The sequence below is a fragment of the Gallinula chloropus genome (genome assembly GCF_964237585.1).
Source record: "Gallinula chloropus genome assembly, chromosome: 2".
NCBI lineage: Eukaryota > Metazoa > Chordata > Aves > Gruiformes > Rallidae > Gallinula > Gallinula chloropus.
Window position 1 is genome coordinate 37,464,700 of NC_140086.1, and position 22,548 is coordinate 37,487,247.

Sequence of the window (22,548 nt, forward strand, 5' to 3'; positions counted from 1 at the left end):
TTTTAGTGAGAAAAGGATGATGAACTTGTCTCTAAGGAAAATAAATTGGAAATAGAGAGATACACACCAGTGAATTAATTCTCTCGTTCAGTACACAGTGACAGACTATATACAAAGGTAAATGATGTTGTAAAGCAGTAGGAGAGAGAGAAAGAGAGAGAGGAAAAGCTGCTCAAGGATCTTCCATAAGCACCAGTGGAAAGTCACTTTTAAAATAAGCTGCATGTCTACCAACTAACCTAAATTGTCCAAACAAATGCCTCTTTAGGTTGTCACCACGTAAGCCTGCATTTTCCATTTAGCATTAGCATACATTTAAAAAGACTGGTTGTCTTTAAAATTAATGAAAAAGGCAAATTTGCCTTCTAGCTGCTGGAGGTTCCTCTACAGACAACATTAAATTAAAGCCTTCCCAGCCAGGCCTATTGAAAAACATCCCAATGGCCGGAAACCAAATCCAAACCCGGGGCAGATCTCAGTTGAAGCTAGTGGATTATTTTTCATCTCTTCAGTCAGTCTCACAAAGGGGAAGACAAGACAACCCTATACATTACTTTTAGGTATCAAATGAGATGTGGTACAGATGTGTTTCTCCGCAACTGCACTATTGCACATGTCGGTCATCCGAACACCAGCGCCTCTGTCCAAGATGAAACAGGAACAGTCTTTAACATTGAATAGGATACCAAACAAAACACCCTGCAAGTTAACTGTCACCCTTCACACCTTGATATCAATTTTGTTAATCTGCATAATGGGGGGGGGAAGCCTCAAAGCACAACCTGTGATAAGAGGCATTTGTTTTTTCCAAAGCAGTATGGAGAAGTGTAACTATTTTCCTTTCATGTGTGTTTGGTGCTTTTCATGCCAAACTTTCACCTCATCTCTCAGGCCAAGAAAGTGTCTAGGCAGCAATCTGAAATTGTATTGGGTGTCTGTGGCAAAGGTGGGGCTGCAGGGGTGGCTGCTGCAAGAAGCCACGGGCTGCCCCAGCCAGGCACAGTACCACAACAGACCAACTGCGAGACACAGCTAAACCAGTCCAGCTTCTGGTGCCTCTCTGAAAACATACTGAAGAAAGGGCACAAGGAAGCACAGGATTGAGGACAACACCACGAGAGGCAGCCCTGCAGATACCAAAGGCCAGAGCAGAAGGAGGGGAAGGATGTGCTCCAGGTGCCAGAGCAAGATTCCCCTGCAGTTCATTTGTAGAGTTGCAACCGTAACTTCTGGAAGGGTTGAAGCAACTCTCATATAATATCTAATAATATCAATAATGTCTAAAATAACTGGAGATACTGCTCTTTCATGACTGTTTAGACAAGATATCTGAATGAACATGACATCTGGAATTAATCATAGAATCATAGAATCGTAGAATCGTAGAATTGTAGGGGTTGGAAGGGACCTCGAGAGATCATCGGGTCCAACCCCCCTGCCAAAGCAGCTCCCTAGGACATATCACTCAGATAGGCGTCCAGACGGGAATGACCACGCCAGAATATGAGCATTAATTACATGAACTTTTCACTGCTTCTGCAGTGTGCAGCAAAAATATTTCACCATGTTTGGATGTGAGTATTTCAGTATACCAGAACTATCTCTGTTAAGCATTACAAGCAACACTTTCATTCTGGAAACACAAACTAGTTATCTTCTACGTGGTTTCTAAGGCAAAGCCTGTTTATGGATATAGGTTTCTGAAGCTTTGGAATAGTCAAACAAGACCATGTTAATAAAAATCATGTAATCTACTAAAAGCAGGCCAAGGTGAAGACAACCAACCTTCCTTTTAAACAAGTCACGGTTTCAAAGCCATCTACTTCCTCAGTGAAAACTGAAGAAATGTCACGAAGAACTTACCTGTCAACATTTTTAACACAAACCAGCTCAAGAGTTTTACTGCTTGGTAATTCTCTTTAAGAAAAAGTAACTAAACTGCTTTTCTCTTGCATTTTTCTCATGTGTGAAGCATTAGTTAAATTACTTTCAGAGAAACAAAGAGTAACAGTCACAGTAATAAATAAAATCTATATGGTTTACATTCTGACAGAATTTCAGCATTCCAGGGTCTTGTACTGCAGTGCTGACATCAAACTTGGAAGTTGCTGGTGTTAAGTCTTATCAACTACAAAGCAAATTAACAACAAAAAAAAACCCCCACTCAATTATCTCAGACCATTCATTCCTTACCTTCCATTTGTCTCCTCATTCTCATTCTGTCAAGTTTCTTCTGCTGCTCCCTCAACAGTGCCTGTTGCTGAATCTCTAGAGTCTGGTCATCCTTTGGAGGACTGGGATACATTCTCCTCAAGCCCATACGTGTTTCAGAATCTAGAGCAAATATATGAAATTTAAATTTTCCCCTAAACCAACATTTCTGAAAAACATTTTTCAAGAACTAGCTAGAGATACAAAGTCATAAAAACTAATAAAAATAGTGGTGACAATGGCCAAAAGGATGAGCCACTTTAGCAATGATTTTACAATTTTACTGTATTAAAAAAATATTTTCTGGTAAAGGAGAAACAGAAGTTTACACAGAATCAAAAGTGTTGTGGGTTAAAAGAATTAATCAAATTCACTCTACTTTCACTAGCATCATAATATCAAATGCATGAGAAGTTTAAGCAGCAAGGACCAGGAGGTAGGTGTAGTAGTGCTCTGACTGGTAACTCAGCACTAGAGCGCTGTGAATTGTCAGCACTTGTAGAGGTGACCACACAGAGAGATGTACACACATGCAAAGTATTGTCTGCAGAGCATATTGTGTATGGCCAGTAGCTGTGAAGAGGCTGATTTTTATTTTTGTCTTTAAATCCCAAGTGGTGTGGAAGGTGGAGGTAAAGAACAGATGTTTCCCTCCCTTGCTTTCATCAATAACAAGAAGATCTACCTACCTTTGTATTTCAGTTCATTAAATTCCAATATGTTCTGTATATTGACAGGATCTTGTGTCTCCTTTGATGAGCGTCGCCTTACTGGAGCCTGCAGACGAAGCCTGGCCATCTCAAATATGTCCTCTGGATTCTTCCCTCTCCTCCTTCTTGAAAGGTTTCTAAAAGAAGCAGAATGTAATTTAACATTGTAATATGAATGAGTTACATGGAAATAGAACATTGTAAAGTCCCATCTTTTGTCCTTAAAGCTATCAAAAGAGGAAAACAAATGTGAATGTAGTGACACCGCATATTGTGTTGTAAAGGGAAAACCTACTTAAAATAAAAAGAAAACCTTCATACTATCACCAATGATCTAATGAGTCCTTTCCAACTAATTGGTATGATTAACTAATAGATTATGGAATTAATTTTTTCTATTTACAGGGATATGATTTTCAAGAAGAAAGAAAGGACTCCCACTGCATTACATCTTTCATAAGAATATTCATCAGCAGTAGTACTGCAATTTACAGGTACAAACTATGTTGAAGGGAAAAAGATAATGAGATAAAATTCTGCCTTGGACATCTGCTTTGGACCACTCTCCAAGACCGAGTATCACACCTTCCCATCTTTCCAGTATGGCCATTCTTACACTACACTTTTCCAAGACTCTTGGAAAAGCCCCAGACATACCAGAAAAGAAAATGAAGGAAGTTTTATATACCAGTTTGATCTTTATAGTTTCATTTCTCTCATGTTATTAGCCTAGCTAATGCTAGCTACTAACACACAGTAGCTCTGAGCACTGTGCAAAACCCAACTTTTAAAACTGAAGATGAAATTCTTACCGTGTAATGAGAGCATCATCATTGCTGGTCACATTTCGCAGCTGTGCCTGCAGCCGCCTATCTTCGCTGCGAAGCTGCTTCCTCATCTGTGATAATTCATTTATCACATTCTTTCTTTCCTCTGAAATTTAACACAAATAATTTAAAAATAACGAATGTCAGTGACACTTTTCTGCCTACCCCATAAATTTAAGGTAAGAGGGGGGGGAAAAAAAAAAAAAGGATAATGAACTGTTAATGAAAACAAAGATTTTACAAACACAAGGACTGCAGCATTTCATACACCAGAAATTAGGTCAGAGCTCGTATTGTGAGACAACAGAAGGGCCAGATCCCCTGAATAGCAGCAAGCAGTCCAAATTTCAATGGCAGCATTTTGCTGTATTTAAACAACAGAAGAGTAATGAAATACCAGAAAATGGATACTGCCAGTGAATAGCCTTATTTTGCAATCAGCTAATCTATACAGTCCTCCCAGCGAGGACTTGAAAATGAGGTGGTAACAGCAAGCACACAACCTAATTTCTGTTTCCCGTCTCAGAAGAAGCGTATCTGTCCTGCTCAGTGAAGATTCTCTAAAGTGCTGGAGAGTTCAGACTTAAGCACATACTCAAAGTGCTGCAGGTGACTTTTTAGATCTACTTTGTATCTAAGCTGTCATTTCTGGGATTTCTTTTGTGGACAGGACAGCAATCCTCCACAAGTTAAAACAGTGTCAGAAATTCCCTATTTTCCAAATAAGATGCTTGACTTTTAGTCTTAGTCCAAAACGTAGCAGGCAAGCAACATTTTCTACCTTGAATCCTCAAACACAAGATGTAATCCATACTGTTGTTTCTCTGAGCCAGATGATTTCCAAGACCTGCATTAAGAAGCACTCCGCCCTAACTCCCCAGAAAGGGCGCAGGTACTGACTGCAAGGGGTTAGCATCTGCAGGACATCACTTACTGTTACTTCCCATGTGTTGTTTCTTTTATACTTGCATAAAAGAATCAAAAGAAAAAGTACTAACATGACTGAATTTTAAACCCACCAGTAATGCTTCATCCATACCATACTACTACACTGGTAACGCTGAGGCAGCGAGGGCACCCACACAGAAACACAAGCTTTGTAAGACCACTCATCTGCAGGCAAGGACGAGAACTGTAACTGAGAAGAATTTCATGGGAATAGAAAGCTGGCTTGCAATGAAGACAACACTTACCAGCTGCACGCAACTCATTTCTTATAGCAGGGACAGGTGGAGAAGGAACCCTTGGTTGTGGAGGATTCTGGTGATCATAATGAATATGAAATGTTAATACGTCAAAGGAAGAAAATATAGCACACATAGGTACATTTTATCTCCTTATTTTATGTCCAATTTACTTTAACTACCAGTACCACTAGAAGACAGAATAGTGACCTTACAGGCTGTTAATGTCTAAGGGTTTTTTTAAGTCTGGTCTTTAAATGTATAATCCAAATTACCATGATACTACCAATAAATCACAGAGATCTAGACAAAGCTGTACGACGTGCCATAAAGACACATAAACAAACTGACCATCCTCCAGAGCATTCTTAATGTTTAGGGAAAACAGTTTTAAATAAGTTTTAAGCTTTTACTTAAAACATTTCCTAAAACTGCACTGTATTTTGCCACATTGTGATTTACATGGCAAATTAATTTAAATTTTTAGCCAAATTTGTTCATACTTTTGTATAGGAAGATATCTGACTCTCAGCAGAAGGAATCCTTTCTTCTTTTCTTATCCATGTGTTCTGAGAAGCAGGAATGACAGGAGTAGGCTGCCTTGAAAACTGCAAAGAGGAAAGCAAGACTGAAACTACATTCCAACAGATTCTGAATAAAGTATTATTTGGGCCAGGAAGAGTTTTGTTAATATTTCTGACAGAAAAATGCTTTTGTGTATCTTTAATTATTTTTGTATCTAATTTGCATTCAACTCTTAACCACATAAAATTATTGCAAGAATTAATTCAAGTGGTTTTATTTTCTACCCATGACAATTTTGTTACTTCTTTTCTATGATGTAGAGGTGTTTTATTAATTTATGGATAAGGTACATAAAATTTTTTTTCCTCTAGCCATTTCCATTGTATCTGTCCATTTTTAGGGAAATTACATGTAGAAACGTCTAGAAGAGAAACTGTTCTATAATTTACTTAAGATTTTGTCCATTAGAATTCTACATGTTGGACTTTTTACATCATCCAGGTCAAAGGAAAATAATTACAAGGAACATCATTGTTAAACAGTCCTCCACTCCTCTAAATTACATCCACTTGGATTTGGACTTCTGCAAAAGCAGGCTGCAGTACTTTACAACAGACATACAAATTAACCAGAGTGCAGCTTGCTCTTATTTTATCTTGGGTTTACTACTTTTTAATGTGAATTTGATCAGCAAGAGAAATTTCTACCATAGTAGATTTGCTTTTTCTATCAGCTGTTCTCTGTGTGCACTAAGCGTATCATTGCATGATAAACTAAGAGAGGAACAACACTGAAAGCAGGGGTCTACGAAATCATGCAATTTCTTTAAAATTGAGTTATTTTTAGAAGCTATGAAGTATTTGTATCCTTGAAAGCCACTGAAGCATACCATCTTCTGTTCCCTTTCCGCCTTTTCTTTCTCCAAAAGCCTGAGTTGTTCCTCTTGCCTTTTTTCTGCTTTCCTTCTTTCTGCCTCTTTTTGCCTCTCTTCTTCTAATCGTCTTCTTTCTTCAATTTTCAGCCTCCGCTGTTAACATAAACAGTACATAAAAATGAGTCTACATGATTAAAGTTTTGCTTTCTTCTTTGAGAAGTTAAACTTACACATCAAAGTGATTAGTGCTAAATGGAAAGCATATTTCATTAGGCTGACTTCAAATATTAAAATTAAAAATTATGCCACGCAAATATCAAACATCTGCAGTCCCAGCTCTGCTAACATCATTTAACAGAACTCCTAATAACTTCAATAAACACCAGTTTGTGTTCCCAAATCTGCTGCCAGTTAAGGCTAAACTGTAGGAGTCATTTCCAAAGATTCAGATTCAAAGAAAACATACTGCAACCATACACCACCCTACCACAAGCCCACAAAGAAAATTACCATCCAGTCTCAATTTCAGCCTTGGGTCAAAGGGGGTGATACCAGTTACCTTCCTACTCCATACTAGATCAGCTCGATTATCCAGAAGACAAAGACTCTAACTTGCTCACACTAAAGAAGAGAATCTAGAATATAAACTGAGTGTTCTGTCTTAGAAATCTCAAAATCTTACACCCTGAATTTATCTTTCATAACCCTGGATGGTACAGGAAGACTCTTCTGTCTCCCCTCATGTCCTTCTCCTGTAATTATTTATGAGAATCTGAATTATGTAAATTTGTTCAATTTTTCACACCTGATAGATAAAGCTTCTGGGTTTGAATTAAACCCTAAATTTATATCCATGAAAAGAATTCATTAGATTCACTTGGCAAATTAGCAGTTTTCTTATCTCAAAAATCTATCCTGACCAATTAAAAAAAAAAAAAGCTTTACAAAATCTTTCTCTATCACTATGTTGAGAATACAAATTACATGAGATATTTAAGACACTGACAAAAAAATATGTATTTTTAATTCACCAATTAGACAAAGTTTTTTTATTGTCCTTACAATTTCTCTCAGAAAGGAGAGCACTGCTGTCAATTATAACAAAACACAATTTTTCTTACACAAATTAACAGTACTTCAAGCTGGTAGTACATCATAAAGACTGAGAAGAATAGAAATAGAAATAGCCAACACTATTTTCTACCTCTCCTCTGGCTAATGTAGGCCCATTTTAAAACAAAGACCAATTTGCAGGACATTTTTCAACTTCTTAATCTAGAGGACAAATATAACAAAGGGTTAATTTAGGATGAACAAAGTCACAGTGTCAAAATACTACACCTCCTCTTCTTTCTTTCTTCTCTCTTCTTGTTCTTCTTCATATGCTTTCTGAATTCTCATCCTCTGTTCAGCTATTCGTTTCTCTTCTTCTTCTTCTTCCAGTCTCAATTTTTCTCGCTCTGCTTCTTCCCTACGTCTCTTTTCTTCAATCTGCAAAAAGAAGCAAAGAAGCATTCAACTGTCAATAGCCAGCAACAATCTGATGAACAACATTCACCATCATGATCTTCCCTGGATTTTTGCAGTACCTACTTGTGCAGTCAAGAAACTGAAAGAATTCCAGGGCCAGTCTTACATCTCTGTCTCAGAATTCCTTTAAAATGGGCTGACATTTCGCTATTTCTTTTCGACCTCTCTTTATGAAGCCACCCTCCAGAAAGAACAACAACTATAAACATTACTAACAGAATCTGAGTATTCCCTAAAGCTTACTCTACTCCAGATGTTCTGGAGTAACACTTTATGTTACCCTAGTTAAATAATGGAAAAGGGGAAATGAAACAAAAAAGACACAGCAATTATCTATGTTATTTCCACAATTATTTTTAGATACAGTGCTACATTACTGAAGCCAAAGACTTGTCTCTTCTTTTGGCTTCTTTTCAAGAAATCCACATCGAACTACCGTATGACATTTGTACTCTTAAATTATCCTGGATCTCCCTGATATTGATATTTAATTAAATTGACATTTAAATGTTGTAACAGAAGATTATATGCAAATTGTTATGGATACAAGACAGAAACTGGTAGAAGAACAAATACATTTTATATACCCATCAATAAAGAACTAAATTATTACTGTCTCACTGACCACCATTTCATTCTGATGAACATGCTTTTGTATCCTATAGCCTTCCACAGGCAAATGTCTATTTCTTTATATATTTATGTAAAGCTTGTACCATATGCACAGTTTGAGAGCTCAATACTGCATTTAGAGAGCAGGGATCTAGATTAATGAAGCCAACTATTAATAGCATCACTTTTATAGGCATTTCTTTCATAAGACAAAAGTCTGAGACACAATAGCATAATAGCATACGGCTCTTCGTACACATCTTGTGTACAGAATTATCTATGACTGGAGGTCTTTGATTCTATTTGTGATTGAAGGTCTTTGGTTAGCAGTATGTGATGATTTACTTTGACTGTAATCCCTCTTTTTTTCCCCCATTTATTTAATGAGATGATAACCAGTGAGTGCATTCACCTGTAGACGAAGAGAGTTCTTGTATGACTCTTGTCGCTTAAGATGCTCTGGAGATGGTGGTTCACCAAACACATTTCCTCGAGCAAAAGGAGAGATCTGGGCAACTGCAAAAGCCAAGGTGGGGCAGGGGGAGAGGAGGGGAGTTAAATAAAAAAAACCAGAGCAAATTTAAGACAGTAATCCAGAGTGAAGAAGCGGCAATTCGAGACACTTGTTTCAAAAGGTAGTTTATGACAGCCATAATTCAAGGCTACAGCCAGAAACAGCTGTGCCTGAAAGTTCTTACATTGTCTGTCTTGAATACTGTCAGGTTTTAACAGCTCAATTAGCAATGGTTAAGCCAGCCATCTTTTACAAAATAGCACCTATAAAAGCCATATATTCTACAGTCCAATTAACAGTTTAATATCTAAAAATGTTACCTGTAAAGTTAAATAGAATAGCAAAGATTTTTACATCTCATAATGTTGAGACTTTTGACTGTTTCTTAGGCTTATTTAATCTTCAAAACCGAAACAACCTAACAGAATAAATGGTTAGGTAAAGTAGCAATGCATGCTACAAACAAAAAGCAGCCCCAAACTGGCAAATCAAAGTGTTAGCAGTCAGAAAATTATATTCTGCCAGTATAAGGTGCCTTCCAAACTAGGAAGCTTGAAGTGTCAGGTGTCTTCCAGCCCTGAGTTACGAAAGCATCATAACCGTACAGTCCCAAAGCTCTAGAAAAGAGGACTGACTCAGATACAGTACAGAGCAGCTTTTGCAGGACAGGATTCCTACAGGAAGTAGAGAAGGAATAAGTAAATAAAGGAAAAGTAGAATAAGTGGTGTTAACTTCTCACAGCACGTTCTCCATGTCATGTCTGCTCCAAAGAACAGTGCAAGGACAGGCAAGAGCTATAGCTCCACTGAACTGAGATGAACACAGCTGTAGCTGCTCTCATGTCTCCCCCTTAGCTTTCCCTACACAGTGACATAGCACCCAAGTCAGATGAAAGCAGAAATAACACACATACTCACTCCTTAGGAATGAGCATGCTCACTGCTGCAGTCTAGCCCTAGGAACATAAGCTTGCATATGCAAATAGCGCACTTTGAGGTTCTAAATTTGCATGTGACTTTTTCAGGATAGATTTACTCCATGCAGGATACATACTATGCAGAGAGTCAGAATAAAGCTTATTTAAAGCTTTATTAAGCCAGTTAAAAGGCATGCACCAAGACAAACACATTACTATGGAACACACAGAGGAATGGACTTCGTGTTTACCAGCTACTACCCTGCAAGTTCCTCTGTAAGGGGCAGAGGGGGACAGAAAAAGCAAAACCTACACTAGGCCACTTTGCTGCTCAACTACTGAACTGTAAGGTGCAAGACTATAAATTTCACATCGCTGATGTGCACCATCTCCTGACCCCAAAAAAAGGGTGATCTAACCAGGGGGCTCTTTGCTATTCTGCATCCCCCCCAATCAGGGACAGGTGCAGAGTATCACAACACTCTCACTCAGATGTCTCAGATGATGAGTAAGTTATATTAGCTTTTAAATAGGAAAATAAAAACCCCTAAATTGTGGAGGCAGTGGACAGGGCTGCACGTATACCTTATTTACCTGTAACTTTTTAGAACTCATTAATCTAATTACAGTACCAATTTCATCTTAGTTTACAACATCATTGATCTGCAGACCCTTCTCATTTTATTCTATTTTCTTCCCTATTATACAGTTGGGTTTTACTGTCATTTAAAAGTAAGGAAGATTTAACTAGATAACATCAAACCTGGAAAACTAACGTTCTGATTGTGACTATTCAGTGCTAAACCAGTTATTATTTATCATTACTGAGAAGATAGGTAAGAAAATAGACTTTCACTGAAGAAAGTGACACAAATGAAGAAGTTTGAGAAATAAGCACAATATGTATTTCTCAGGTAGAGAACACTAACTCTAGCATAGGACTACAAGAAAAGAGTAACAAAACTACAGAATTTTGATGACTAAAACCTATAAATAGAGCTATAAAATACAGTATTCTTAAAAACCTGCTATTTTAGAAGTTTCTGTGTTCTCAGGTCTCGGGGAGGCCAAACTTGGGTCAACAGCCCTTTTATCTTCATTTAGTCTTGCCTGTGGGTTATGATATGCATTTTCATTTTGCTTGTGCATCACATTCAAGTCCGCTAAAGAAAGTGGAAATAACTGTTTATAATATTTTAGTCTCACAAAAGGCATATTCACCATAGATTCTGAAAAATACAGGGATTTTGGAGTAGACTCCACTTTTCCTTGGCATATCAACTACGGGAACAAAGTATTTAAGCAAAGACAACAATTTAGAAGCTATAGATAAAACAGTAATCATCACAAATTCCCTGAATAATTTGTTTACTTTGTTGATTTTTCTTTTGCAAGGAATCATACTTGACAGTGAACCTCCCCTCTCCCTCAACCAAATGATTCTTGACAGTGAACCTCCCCTCTCCCTCAACCAAAACCAGCATCAAACTGAAAGATAAAGAGCTCAAAGACAAATAAAGAAGGACAAATCTGCGTTGCCAAGTATGACGTCCTAAGGACATCCTTCATGTCCTTAAAGCTGCAATATACTCTGGAGTTTAGTACTGGTATTTTAAGTACTGGGTCTATATTTGATTACTATCAAGGACGATAATAATGACAATGAACCATTAAAGTGTATTTTGGTCTTCATGCCTTCAGTAGTGATCCAAGTGCAGACTTCTGTATGTAAGCAAAACAATGTCATCCAACATTTTCACCAAAGTTCACGTGGTTCCTCTCAGTTACCATGACTGTCCTGATTCAAAGCTGTTAATTTCAGCTCATATTGAAGTGTTCACCATACTACACCTAGAAGGTCTGTTTCAAAACAAAGTAGTACTACACTGTTTTCGGATTCCTATTAAATAGCATTTAAATTACTTTAAATTACATCACTCGCTGTAAAGCAGCTTTTGCATACACTGGATTCTCAAAAGCTATTTACAAACATTTTCAAAAGGATAAAAAGACAAGTCACACTGCATAAAAGAGAGACATGGCAGAAACAGTATGTTATGTTTCATGACATTTGACTCCTAGCTTATCCATCATGCTGCTGAGCTATGGTAGGAAAAAGAACGTCACATATGTAATTTGGGAAAACACAAAGCTCGTATATTCTTTGGGCACACAACCTGTAAAAAGCATTTAAGCTTTACTCTCTGCCCTCAAACTACACTGTGAATATAGACATGTGTTGCTCAGGTATCATAAAACTGAAATTAATGATTTATATATGCACTGTTACCCAGTAAGAGTTCCACACTTTGAAAATTCTATTTTATTACCAGAAGACATTTTAAAAATCTAATCAGAATCCATCATCACATTCAAGTAACAAGAAAATCAATTTGCTTCACATCAGGAATGAATTAGTTATAAAACAGTGACTGACTCACTTTAAAAGTTACCACTTCTATTCATTTTGGACTAGTACCATCACTTCCACTGGTGTATTCACCTTTCCTCAAGAAGAAATTGACTGTCACCCCTGGATGTGTATGACAAAAGCTTGTCTCAAAGATCCCACTTCATTTCCTTTGGGTAATGCATTACATACTATCTTTTTTTCCCCAGATTAACTGGAAGTATTCAAATTTCCAGGGGTGGGAGAAAGAGTAAAAAGTTTGAAGTTCATTTGACTAAGCTGAAATAAGACAGTCACCGTTAAGGGGATTTCCAAAACTGTTCTGTAGATTATGGGGGAGAGCATTCAACAAAAGAGGACCTGTGGTGTTTCACTGAATTTGGTGTTAATAATTTTGAAATATACAAATCTAGTTATGCCTAATGCGTACTGGTTTTATTTTAGATAAAATATTGCTGTATGGTTTAGTAGGAACTGGAATCAGGAATGTGGGTTTTCAAATTACATCTAATTCAGATTTACTGGAGGGGTGGATGAACAACATGCCCCAATCATAGCTATCTCCCAGCTCTCTACAGTCCCATCTTGCATAAAACAGCACTTGGAAAAAAATTAATCTTAAAAATTATTACTGCTGCCCGACTGCTATTTATGGAGGCATTTACCAGCAGTATTACTTGGGGAAATTTAAGTATTCCATTTAGCTTTATATATTTATTCAAACGTACTTCCTTTTTCCTTGTCACAAATAGAGTTTTCTAAAGCTAGAAGTGATTAAAAATATAAAACCAATGAAAAACACTGTCCCTGGAAGGTGTTTAAATACCAGTCTTCACAACAAACCTTAGGATATTTGTATTGCAGATGATTCTAACAGCTTGTTTTCCCCCCCTCTTCTCTTTACTATCGCATTTGGAATTCACTTACAGTTGACATATCCTGTGTTTCCCACTTTAACTTCTATTCTTTGAACAGTTCTAGTGAAACCAAAATAATTACTCACTTAAATATTCCTACAGTGCATCTGTTCGAAGTAAGTACTTCTCTCTGTCAATAAACGACTACCAGTGTAGGTATAACATATCCGAATAGAGCCTTTACAAGAGCAAGAAAACATCAATCTTAAACAGAGAACTCAAACATACCTATCAGATTTCCTTCTGTATCTCTGAGAGGAGCACCACCACCACCTTTTCCCCAGGGATTATAATTCCTCATCTCTGCTTGTAACTTGGCTTCGTAACGTTCCCTCTCCTCTCTCTCTCGTCTCCGTCGTTCCTCTCTCTCTCTTATCTAAAACCAAACAAACCCAAGTCAGTTGCATGAAAATATCACATTAAGTATATAGCTTTGCTCAAACATTAATGGAGCAAGCTGAATGCTATCATTACCCATTCCCCTCACCTATATCAAGCACATTACAAACATTTCACTGCTTATACTGCAGACAGTACATTGAATACTGCTCTCAAAATGTGCAAGTACAGTTGTGCATAATCACAGAGAGACACACAGACACACATTTTAAGACTTCCAATTTCCAGAAATGCTCTCATCAGACACTTGCAGTAGATCAAGGATGACTTGATCTACTTTGGATCTTGTGATACAGAACTTTATACTGCCTCAAGATTAAACAGGCAAAATTCTACAATATTGCAGCACTTGCTTCTCTCCACCTGGTATATTTTAACTAAACTTACACTAGCGATGACATGAGATAAAGAAACACCCTTAACAATAAATACCTTAGTAGAATGCTATACAATTCTTTAACAATTCAGTTTTCTGTGGTAATACATGATGATACACGCAAATAACACAGAATTGCTCACATAGTTTGCTCGTCCTTTTCTACAACATCAGGTTAAATTTATGGAACTGTCTCCTAATAACTTAATATAGAATTCATAAAGAGAACAGTTGTTTAAAAAGGTCCCCATTATTTTCAAAACTTTTAAAACATTAACTACTGCTTATGTAGCTGAAATACATTGATTTATTTTTCTTAACTTTATTTCTTCTGTGCATTAAACAAATATTTTTCCTTTATCAAGTAGTCAGACAATTTTGCAAAAGACACAATGCATCAACACAATGGGCCATCTGACCCCTTCAACTGTTCACAAAAACAGTCAGTCAGGTTTGTCTATGGGGGGAAAAAATAGCAGAATACATTTGGTTCACTTTCAACCATAAGCAGTGTAACAACTTTGAAAAGACTGTATTGTGCTACAGTTGTTAGACTTTTATGTCAAATTGTGCAGTCTCTCTCACAGCAAGATAAAATTTACTTCTTACGCCTATAGTGAAAAATGCCTTCAGAAAAGCCTAAGACACTATTCCTAAACAATCACTTTATTCCTAATTTGACCTTGATTGGCAGCCTCTCCTTTATTACTATGCACAATCATAATTAGAACTAGAATATTTTTATAGCAATTATTTACCTCCACTGAAGAAATACAGAAAGAAGAAAAAGAAAATGTTAATGCCACTGAACTGGTCTCCAGCAAAATCTCTCCTGAAATTACATGTCTTATCACAGTCAAGTACATTTATAAATACAAACTCCCACAAGGTACAGCAGTGAAAGGCCCCTAAAAGGAGGGGACTAGGAAGTCTACTAGAAGCCAGGAGACTCAAGAAATCTCCCTAGTCTATCAAAAAGGAAGCTGAAAAGACGTAAGACAACACCTACAAAGACACACTGCAATAAAGTATAAGGGAAGCTCTGGAATTAGTATCCAAATCATCATTAAGATCAGAGCATTCCTAATAATTATAGGAATAATACTCTAAAGCCATCTTTCAATAGGAATATGAGTGCAATATGACTTAACTGCTTTTAAGATGCTGGTTCTTATGTTTATGGAAATTATTACTACAATGTATGGAACTAACCTGCTGTCAGGTTTAACAATTTCGTTGCCTCTGACAAAAAAAAAAACAATACACCAAGAACTTACTGTCCACATGAAGAGTTAAAATGAGCAAAAGCAGGGTCAGAGGAGCAGGAGGAGGGAAGCAATGAAGGGAGAGTTAGGAAAGCTTTATACTTCTAACCTAAGTAAGTATATTTGAAGGGGTACTACAGTTATGTGTTGAAAAGTGAAAGAAGAAAGCGTCAGAAGCTTTATCACTCAGTACCTGCTGTTGTAATTCTTGTTGATAAAATAATGTTGCCTCTTTGGAAGGCTTTGTTTTTTCTTCAGAAAACAGTCCTATGCTTCTTTGTCTCTCTCCTGTATTCCTCCATCCAATGTTACTTCTGAATTAGAAAACCATACATATAAAAGGAAAACATCATTGGGGCCAGACAGGGAGAAATTAAAAAAAAATTCAAAATTCCTGCCTGAAATATTTAAGGCCAATTGTTTTCCACAGCCTGGCAGTTTATAATCTCAAACATTTTCATAAATCCATACAAGAATCACTGTTTAGATAGAAATTCTTAATTAGAAGTTTGAAGAGTTGCCTTTAACACACATTTCAAAAGCATATCTGTTGTAAGCAAAGCACTCCCAACACGACAAGCATATAAAAACTGATAAATACAAACAAAGAATAGGAATACAGATAATACTTACACATATTGCTCTACTGGGGCTGGGCCTAAAGGAGGATCTGGATTAGGTGTGGGTTTCATTCCCGTCATGCCTATACCATCTAAACAGTAAAAAGCCTGTTATTTTAAATTTTGAATGCAATAATATAAACATTTGCCATTACTTAATAGAACAGAGCTCACTGCTCAAACCCTGTGAATGCAGAATTACAACTTCTGTAACAAATGCCCTCTAAAGAAAGAAACAGAATCATAGAATCTTTAAGGTTGGAAAAGACCACAAAGATCATCAAGTCCGACTGCCAACACAACACAACCATGTCTACTAAACCATGTCCTTAAGTGCAATGCCTTCAGGCTTTTTGAACACCTCCAGGGATTGTGACTCCACCAACGCCCTGGGCAGCCAGACCACTCTTTCACTGAAGTAATTTTTTCTAATATCCCATCTAAACCTCCCCTGATGCAACTTGAGGCCATTTCCTCTTGTCCTTTCGCTAGTTACTTGGAAGAACAGACCAACCCTCACCTCACTACAACCTCCTTTCAGATAGTTACAGGGAGCAATAAGGTCTCCCTTCAGCCTCCTCTTCTCCAGGCTAAACAACTCCAGTTCCCTCAGCTGCTCCTCATAAGACTTGTGCTCCAAGCCATTTACCAGCTTCATTGCCCTTCTTTGGACCCACTTCAGCCCTTCAGTATGTTTCTTGTAATGAAGGACCCAAAACTGAACACAGCAGTCAAGCTGCAGCCTCACCAGAACCAAGTCCAGGGGGCCAAACACTTCCCTAGTTCTTCTGGCCACACTGCTTCTGACACAAGCCAGGATGCCATTGGCTGCCTTGGCCACCTGGGCACACTGCTGGCTCATGTTTAGTCTGCTGTCAACCAGCACCCTCAAGTCCTTTTCTGCCAGGCTGCTTTCCAGCCACTCTTCTCTGAGCCTGTAGCATTGCCTGGGGTTGTTGTGATGCAAGTGCAGGACCTGGCACTGATCCCTGTTGAACCTCATACAGTTGTCCTTGACCCATAGATGTAGCCAGTCCAGACCCCTCTACAGAGCCTATATTTTAATACAATGCCAAGGTACAGCTCTATTTCTTAAATTCAACAAAAAACCCTTTAAAGTTTACAAATGTCTTAATATATTTTACAATGAACTAACAAAAAAAATATATAACTCTCTTGATGTAGCCCTTGAATCTCATGCTTTCCCAGTGTGTCCTCTTCTGTGAGGGAAGCCTGATTGTCTCCTTCAGGAATGCAGTACACCTAGCATTTGCCCTCTTCCTGAAAGAGGACCTGCAGGACTCTGCCACGGAGGGTTTGGAATGACTGTGCATACTACTGCTTGTGTTCGACAGTTAGAGACGCATCTCTCAACTTCACACTCTCAGGTTTTAAGCACTACCAATATTCCAGTTTGTGACAAGAAGCTCCAAGGCAACCTAACTCTCACACGTGAATTTTAAATGTTAGCATCTTTAATACTCTAAACCATATGTCATTTTAGCCATATTGATACAAGGGTAAAACAAACAAACAATGAAACACTAAGTTAAAGCACACCAAAAAAACCCAAACAACAGCCCCCACAAAGGCAAAAACATCTGAAAATAAGATTAGAAAGTAAAGGTACACAAGGTGCCTGCAATTAAAAAAAAAAATCTCAAAGCAAGATAGGGAGAAATTTACACTAGAGAAAATAAAATCTAAAGATTTTTGCTCTTAAATGCTGTCTAGCATGCCTGAAGTTCGGTGGATACAAATCTCATTCAAATCAACCAGTAAAAGGGTTATTACTGCAAAGGTTTTTTTCTCCTTTAACCTTCTATGAAGGTAGCACAACAACTTCAAGTATTTCTGTTTTTTCCTCTAAAAGAAAAATAACAGACACCACATAATCCAGCCCCTCCCTACACATCACAGTTGTTTCACTCATGAAATCATCATGAAGCAGTCAAAGGGTAGATTCAAGAACATTCTTGAAATAAAATTCTAGTACTTCATAAAGTTCCTTTAAAAATATTTTAAAATAAATCAGAAATTATAACAATACCTAATAAATACATCTGAAATTATAACCATAACTAAATATGCAATCAACCATGATCTAAGCAAATTTAGAAAACAATATTTTGATTATAAAAACTATGAAGAAAAATATCTGGGAGGAGTAATGGCCAAGTAAATGAGATAAGAGCTTGTTCTAGTGATGAATCCCAGCCCCATTTGCAGCTGGAAAAAACAACTTTGTTCAATCCAGTACTGAAAAAAGCCTATAAACATCTATGAAATGGGTTGGAATTGTTGTTAATACTTCCACATTGTTCATCATTTAACTACATTGAGAGGAGTCATCTGAACTGCTCTAATGACCAATCCACCTAAAATCATCAACTTACAATAGGCAAGATTGGGATCCAAAGGATTCCTAACGCCGTAAAAGGAGTATGCGTCATCATAAGGCGTTTTATAGTTCTCTGTCAACACGGGAGGCAGCGGCGGTGGTGGGATTGGTGGAAGCCTTAAAGAAAAAAGGAACACATCTCCTTCTTTTGTTGTACAGTGGAAAAGATAACATCAACAGGAGAAAGGAAAAAAAAAATTCAAAAGAAGAGGGAGAATTCACTATGGGAAAATTCTAGATATAGCTCAGCCCAAGACTGCTCATTAGTGCCTTGCAGAAACAAGCTACAATAAGCCTCAGCAGGGAATTAACTTTCCCTTAGGGAGTAGTACATGAAGCTGCCCTTTTGCAGAGATCTGAAAAACATAAACCAAGCACAACTTCTGTAACTGGTTCAGTTAATGATACTTATTGGTTACATCAGTAACAGCAAATAAAACATGCCAGACATTAGTCCCTGGTCAAACAGCAAGTGGCACAGCACAGCTTCAGCCACATGCCTGAAGCTCCTTCTCTCTCCCTCAACAACTTAATCTCAGTCACATCTAATGGAAGCTGTCCTTGCCTAAACTGTATTCCTGAGCTTAGACCTGGGAGAACACTTAACTGACACAGGCCAAGCTCATGCTATACCAGCCTTTTAACAACATGGACACTGTTGGGCATGTGCCCAAGCATCCTCATAACGTGGTATGGACATCATTTCTACAGCATAAGCCTTATTCTTCACAAAGATACAGTCAAAGATAGCTGCCAGACAATCCAGTCTCCCCAGATCTTTCAAAAGAAACTGTGAAAAAATAGACATTAAAAGTGTATTTCAGTGCAAAGCAGTTCAGTTTTCTGTTAATTGACAAAATATTATTTCTACCTTCATTATTTCCTTGGAGAAGGATCAACAGCACCACTAAGCTCTACCTTAGCACTAATAACATGGTTACTAACAATCTTATTTAATATGCAAAATCAACATGATGGTGAAGCACCTGGGAGCTGCTATTTCACCAAGAGTGCTGGCTATCCCCCTGTGAAATTCCTCATTCACTGTGGAGGCTGAAGATAAGGGCACTGGAGTTTGGAAAGCCACCCTAGGCCTTTCGGGAGGTGTTTTTTCTCCAGAAGCTCGTGCTGTCAAGCCAAACTGCTTCAATCTATTTGGCTAAAGGAGAAAAAAAAAAGTAGAAAAAGAGATGAAAAAATTGTAGAACGGTTACCTTGTTAGTACTAGGAAATATTCTTAACCTCCATTTAGTCTGCCGCTTCACTGGGTGCCAAGTAGCTGTTTGAATTTCTAGTAATTGCATTTTTACTCCCATGGGAATCTAATATTGTCCAGAAGACATATTTCCATGGGTACTGAACATGTAGTACATGTTATCTACAGCTGTCAGGTTCCTACATGGACAGTATTGTCACATTATGCACGAGAAAAGTTTCTGAAATTCCTTCCCCTGGCCCCCAGATTAAACTAGCTCATAATCACTAAAAACCAAAACCAAATACGTTCTGAGACTTTTTCCAATAAACATTTCTCTGCCATTCTCATCAATTTATAAAGTTTCTTTGACTGAATTGATTTTTTTCAAACACAAGCACAAAATTTTTGGGTGGGGGTTCTTTTTTTAAAATAAAAATATCAAATGTTTATTGATAACTGGCAGCCTCAGAATCAAAAAGTGAAAGGCAACATGCAGTTAATGCAAAGGCATGCAAGTCAGTTTCTGAACTACCCCATAACACCCAGAAAGCCCTTACACCAGCAGCTATGCATACATATTTTAACATCTGTTTAAATGAGTCAGTATAATAGAAGACCAGAAAAAATTCATACATTGTATAAGTAAAACAGATTTGAATTTACTGCTTCAGTGAACATGCATTCAGACAAAGTAATACCAGCAACCAGCTAAATACTAAATATCTAACATCAAACCATATACCCTTCAATACAGAAGTATTTCAGCAAAATATTAAATGTTTACCTCCTCATCACTTAGCTGCAAGACAGTATATACAAGGCAGTTAGTACTCACCAATCACCAACTACAGCATTAAGATTAAATCTCTCAAAATCTACTAGACATGAATGTTTATAACACAACATTTCTAGCTGGGAATGTGAAATTAAATAGCTACAGCAATTGAAAATTATAAAGTGGTCTATAGCCTTTTTTCAAAATTATTATTTGTCTTTTCAAATCCAGTGTCTTGAGCAGGAGAAAATCTAAAAGAGCCTCTCTCACTAACAAGTTTAATGTGAACTGCTCCCAAAGCCCTCCAGATTTCAGCTCTGTAGCTAATTTCAGATGTGACTGTGGCACTTTAGTTCATCTTGGGAATTGTTTTCTTTTAAACAAGCAGTATACACAGTCTACATTTATAGATTCTTAAGCAGGCATTGCTATTTAACCAACCTGTAATTAATCAAGAAATCCACCTAATTAGAATCTCTCCCTGAGAGGCAATTTAAAGCTAACAGTGACTGATGCTTAATGAATGTAGCAATTCTACTTAATTGAAGGCTTTCAGCTAAATTAATGGTTTTAAAACATTATACATGCCCTGGACTTGCTCTGGATATAATTTTGTTCCTATAACAGGCACTTTTCAGTCCCTGACTGAGATGCATACGGTATAGAGCACAGCATGCTTCTGCCTAGTCAGCTTGGATTAGACAACACTGTTTACACTGGCCTTACAGCCTGCTGTGCCAAAAGAGCTCAGTTTTTCCTTGTTTCCCACCTGGCTCCCAGCTGTATGCTCCTCTCCCTTTCCCCATTGTCAGAACTCCCCATCAGCCAACTGACTTCTCTAAGACAACTAAACCAGCAAAAGAGATTCAGATTTTTGCCAGCTAACCAAGCTGAATCAGTTCACAAAAGGGATCAAACAAGCATCACAGATACTTTAAGCGGAGAGGGCAAGAACATGGAGTCACAGCACTTGTCAGTGTTCCCTATCCCCATTTAGGAGTAAGAATTTTGATTCAGCTTCATTGCTTGTCTACATGCATTCTCAGCCTCCTGCTTCACATGCTAATAGCATCTTTCAGCTATTTATTCATCTTCATTTTCTAGAAAATAAGAGGTCCTTTCTCCTCTGAACTCTCCAGAAATGGCATAAGGTTCTTTCTGTGGTTGTAGCCTCTCCAAAAAACAACACTATCAACAATTTAAACTGGTAACCAGATAAATTAACAACTGGTTCATTCATGCTTGAGAAAGTTACCCATCCTGCCTTTCCAACAAACGATCTCTACTGCACACAAGATGCAATGACTTTGGGCACTTAGCAAACGCACATGCAAATGAATCCTAGTTCTGTGAAAATCAGTCTCCTACTAATGTTACTAGTGGTGACAAGCTACCCCTCTGTATATGCTAATGAAAATTCTTAGTACAATAATGACCTTACTAAGGAAGTGGAGATAGTAGTAACTGGATGAAGTGTTACAAGCAGCACGATATTAAACATCTTGCTCTTTTTTTGAAACCAAAAATTGCTACAATGAGATCAACTCGGCTGCAAAACAACTAGATTTTTCTTTTTTGATTGAAAAAGCAAAAAAACTTTCTGAAACATACTTTACATCCCCCATGAAAGGTTATTAATGTGTGCAAGTATGGGCTACAACTGACAGTTAGGTATTTTTTCCACAATAGCCACTGCTTCTACAAAATATCCACTTGGCTACAGCAAAAGATAACATTCCATGCAAATATTTTCCCCTTGGAGCTGAAACTACGTGTAATGAGTTACAGCCTTATCTTTGACTTCCGTTTTATTTTATGCTGATGCCATATTAGAAAAAAGCACACCACTCATGATTTATTAAAAGCCTTACAGAGTTTTATGCCTGAGCAACCACAGTGTATGTGTAATTTTAAAAAGCCTATACAGGTGAAAGAAAATCCAAGTTCCTTACCTGCTTTTCTGGGTCCTGAGCTCCAGAAGCAGCAACTAAGAGCTCAAGTTCCTTTTCACTGTTTTTGTTTTAAAAAAGAGAAAAAGTATCAAACGAGAAAACAAGACGACTATGTTTCCTCTTTCAAAGCACAGACTTCACAACTCTGTACCTAACTAACTCTGAAAATACAGGGTAACAGAAGCCATGACTCCACTTGATTTCTTCTGGAGCCAGGGAAGGATACTGTATATTATTTGTAAATAAACAGAACTCTCAAGAAGTACATGGCTATCATCTTTTCCACCTAATAAAAATCCAACTAGCATAAAACACAAACATGAACACTGCT

The 22,548-nt window shown here is 37.5% G+C and overlaps 1 protein-coding gene across 1 annotated transcript in view; it reads right to left on the bottom strand.

The window, feature by feature from the left end:
- Window positions 1-22,548, bottom strand: part of CSPP1 (centrosome and spindle pole associated protein 1) — a gene marked incomplete at its 5' end in the record, with an annotated part of 59,378 nt that overhangs the window by 13,898 nt on the left and 22,932 nt on the right. The window contains 15 exons of the mRNA XM_084260512.1: window positions 2,194-2,334; window positions 2,901-3,058; window positions 3,734-3,854; window positions 4,942-5,008; window positions 5,436-5,540; window positions 6,347-6,484; window positions 7,673-7,822; window positions 8,886-8,989; window positions 10,930-11,067; window positions 13,460-13,607; window positions 15,465-15,585; window positions 15,905-15,983; window positions 18,288-18,409; window positions 19,279-19,451; window positions 22,218-22,275. Coding sequence (XP_084116638.1) covers window positions 2,194-2,334; window positions 2,901-3,058; window positions 3,734-3,854; window positions 4,942-5,008; window positions 5,436-5,540; window positions 6,347-6,484; window positions 7,673-7,822; window positions 8,886-8,989; window positions 10,930-11,067; window positions 13,460-13,607; window positions 15,465-15,585; window positions 15,905-15,983; window positions 18,288-18,409; window positions 19,279-19,451; window positions 22,218-22,275 — 1,823 coding nt within the window. The remainder of the gene's footprint in view (window positions 1-2,193; window positions 2,335-2,900; window positions 3,059-3,733; window positions 3,855-4,941; window positions 5,009-5,435; window positions 5,541-6,346; window positions 6,485-7,672; window positions 7,823-8,885; window positions 8,990-10,929; window positions 11,068-13,459; window positions 13,608-15,464; window positions 15,586-15,904; window positions 15,984-18,287; window positions 18,410-19,278; window positions 19,452-22,217; window positions 22,276-22,548) is intronic.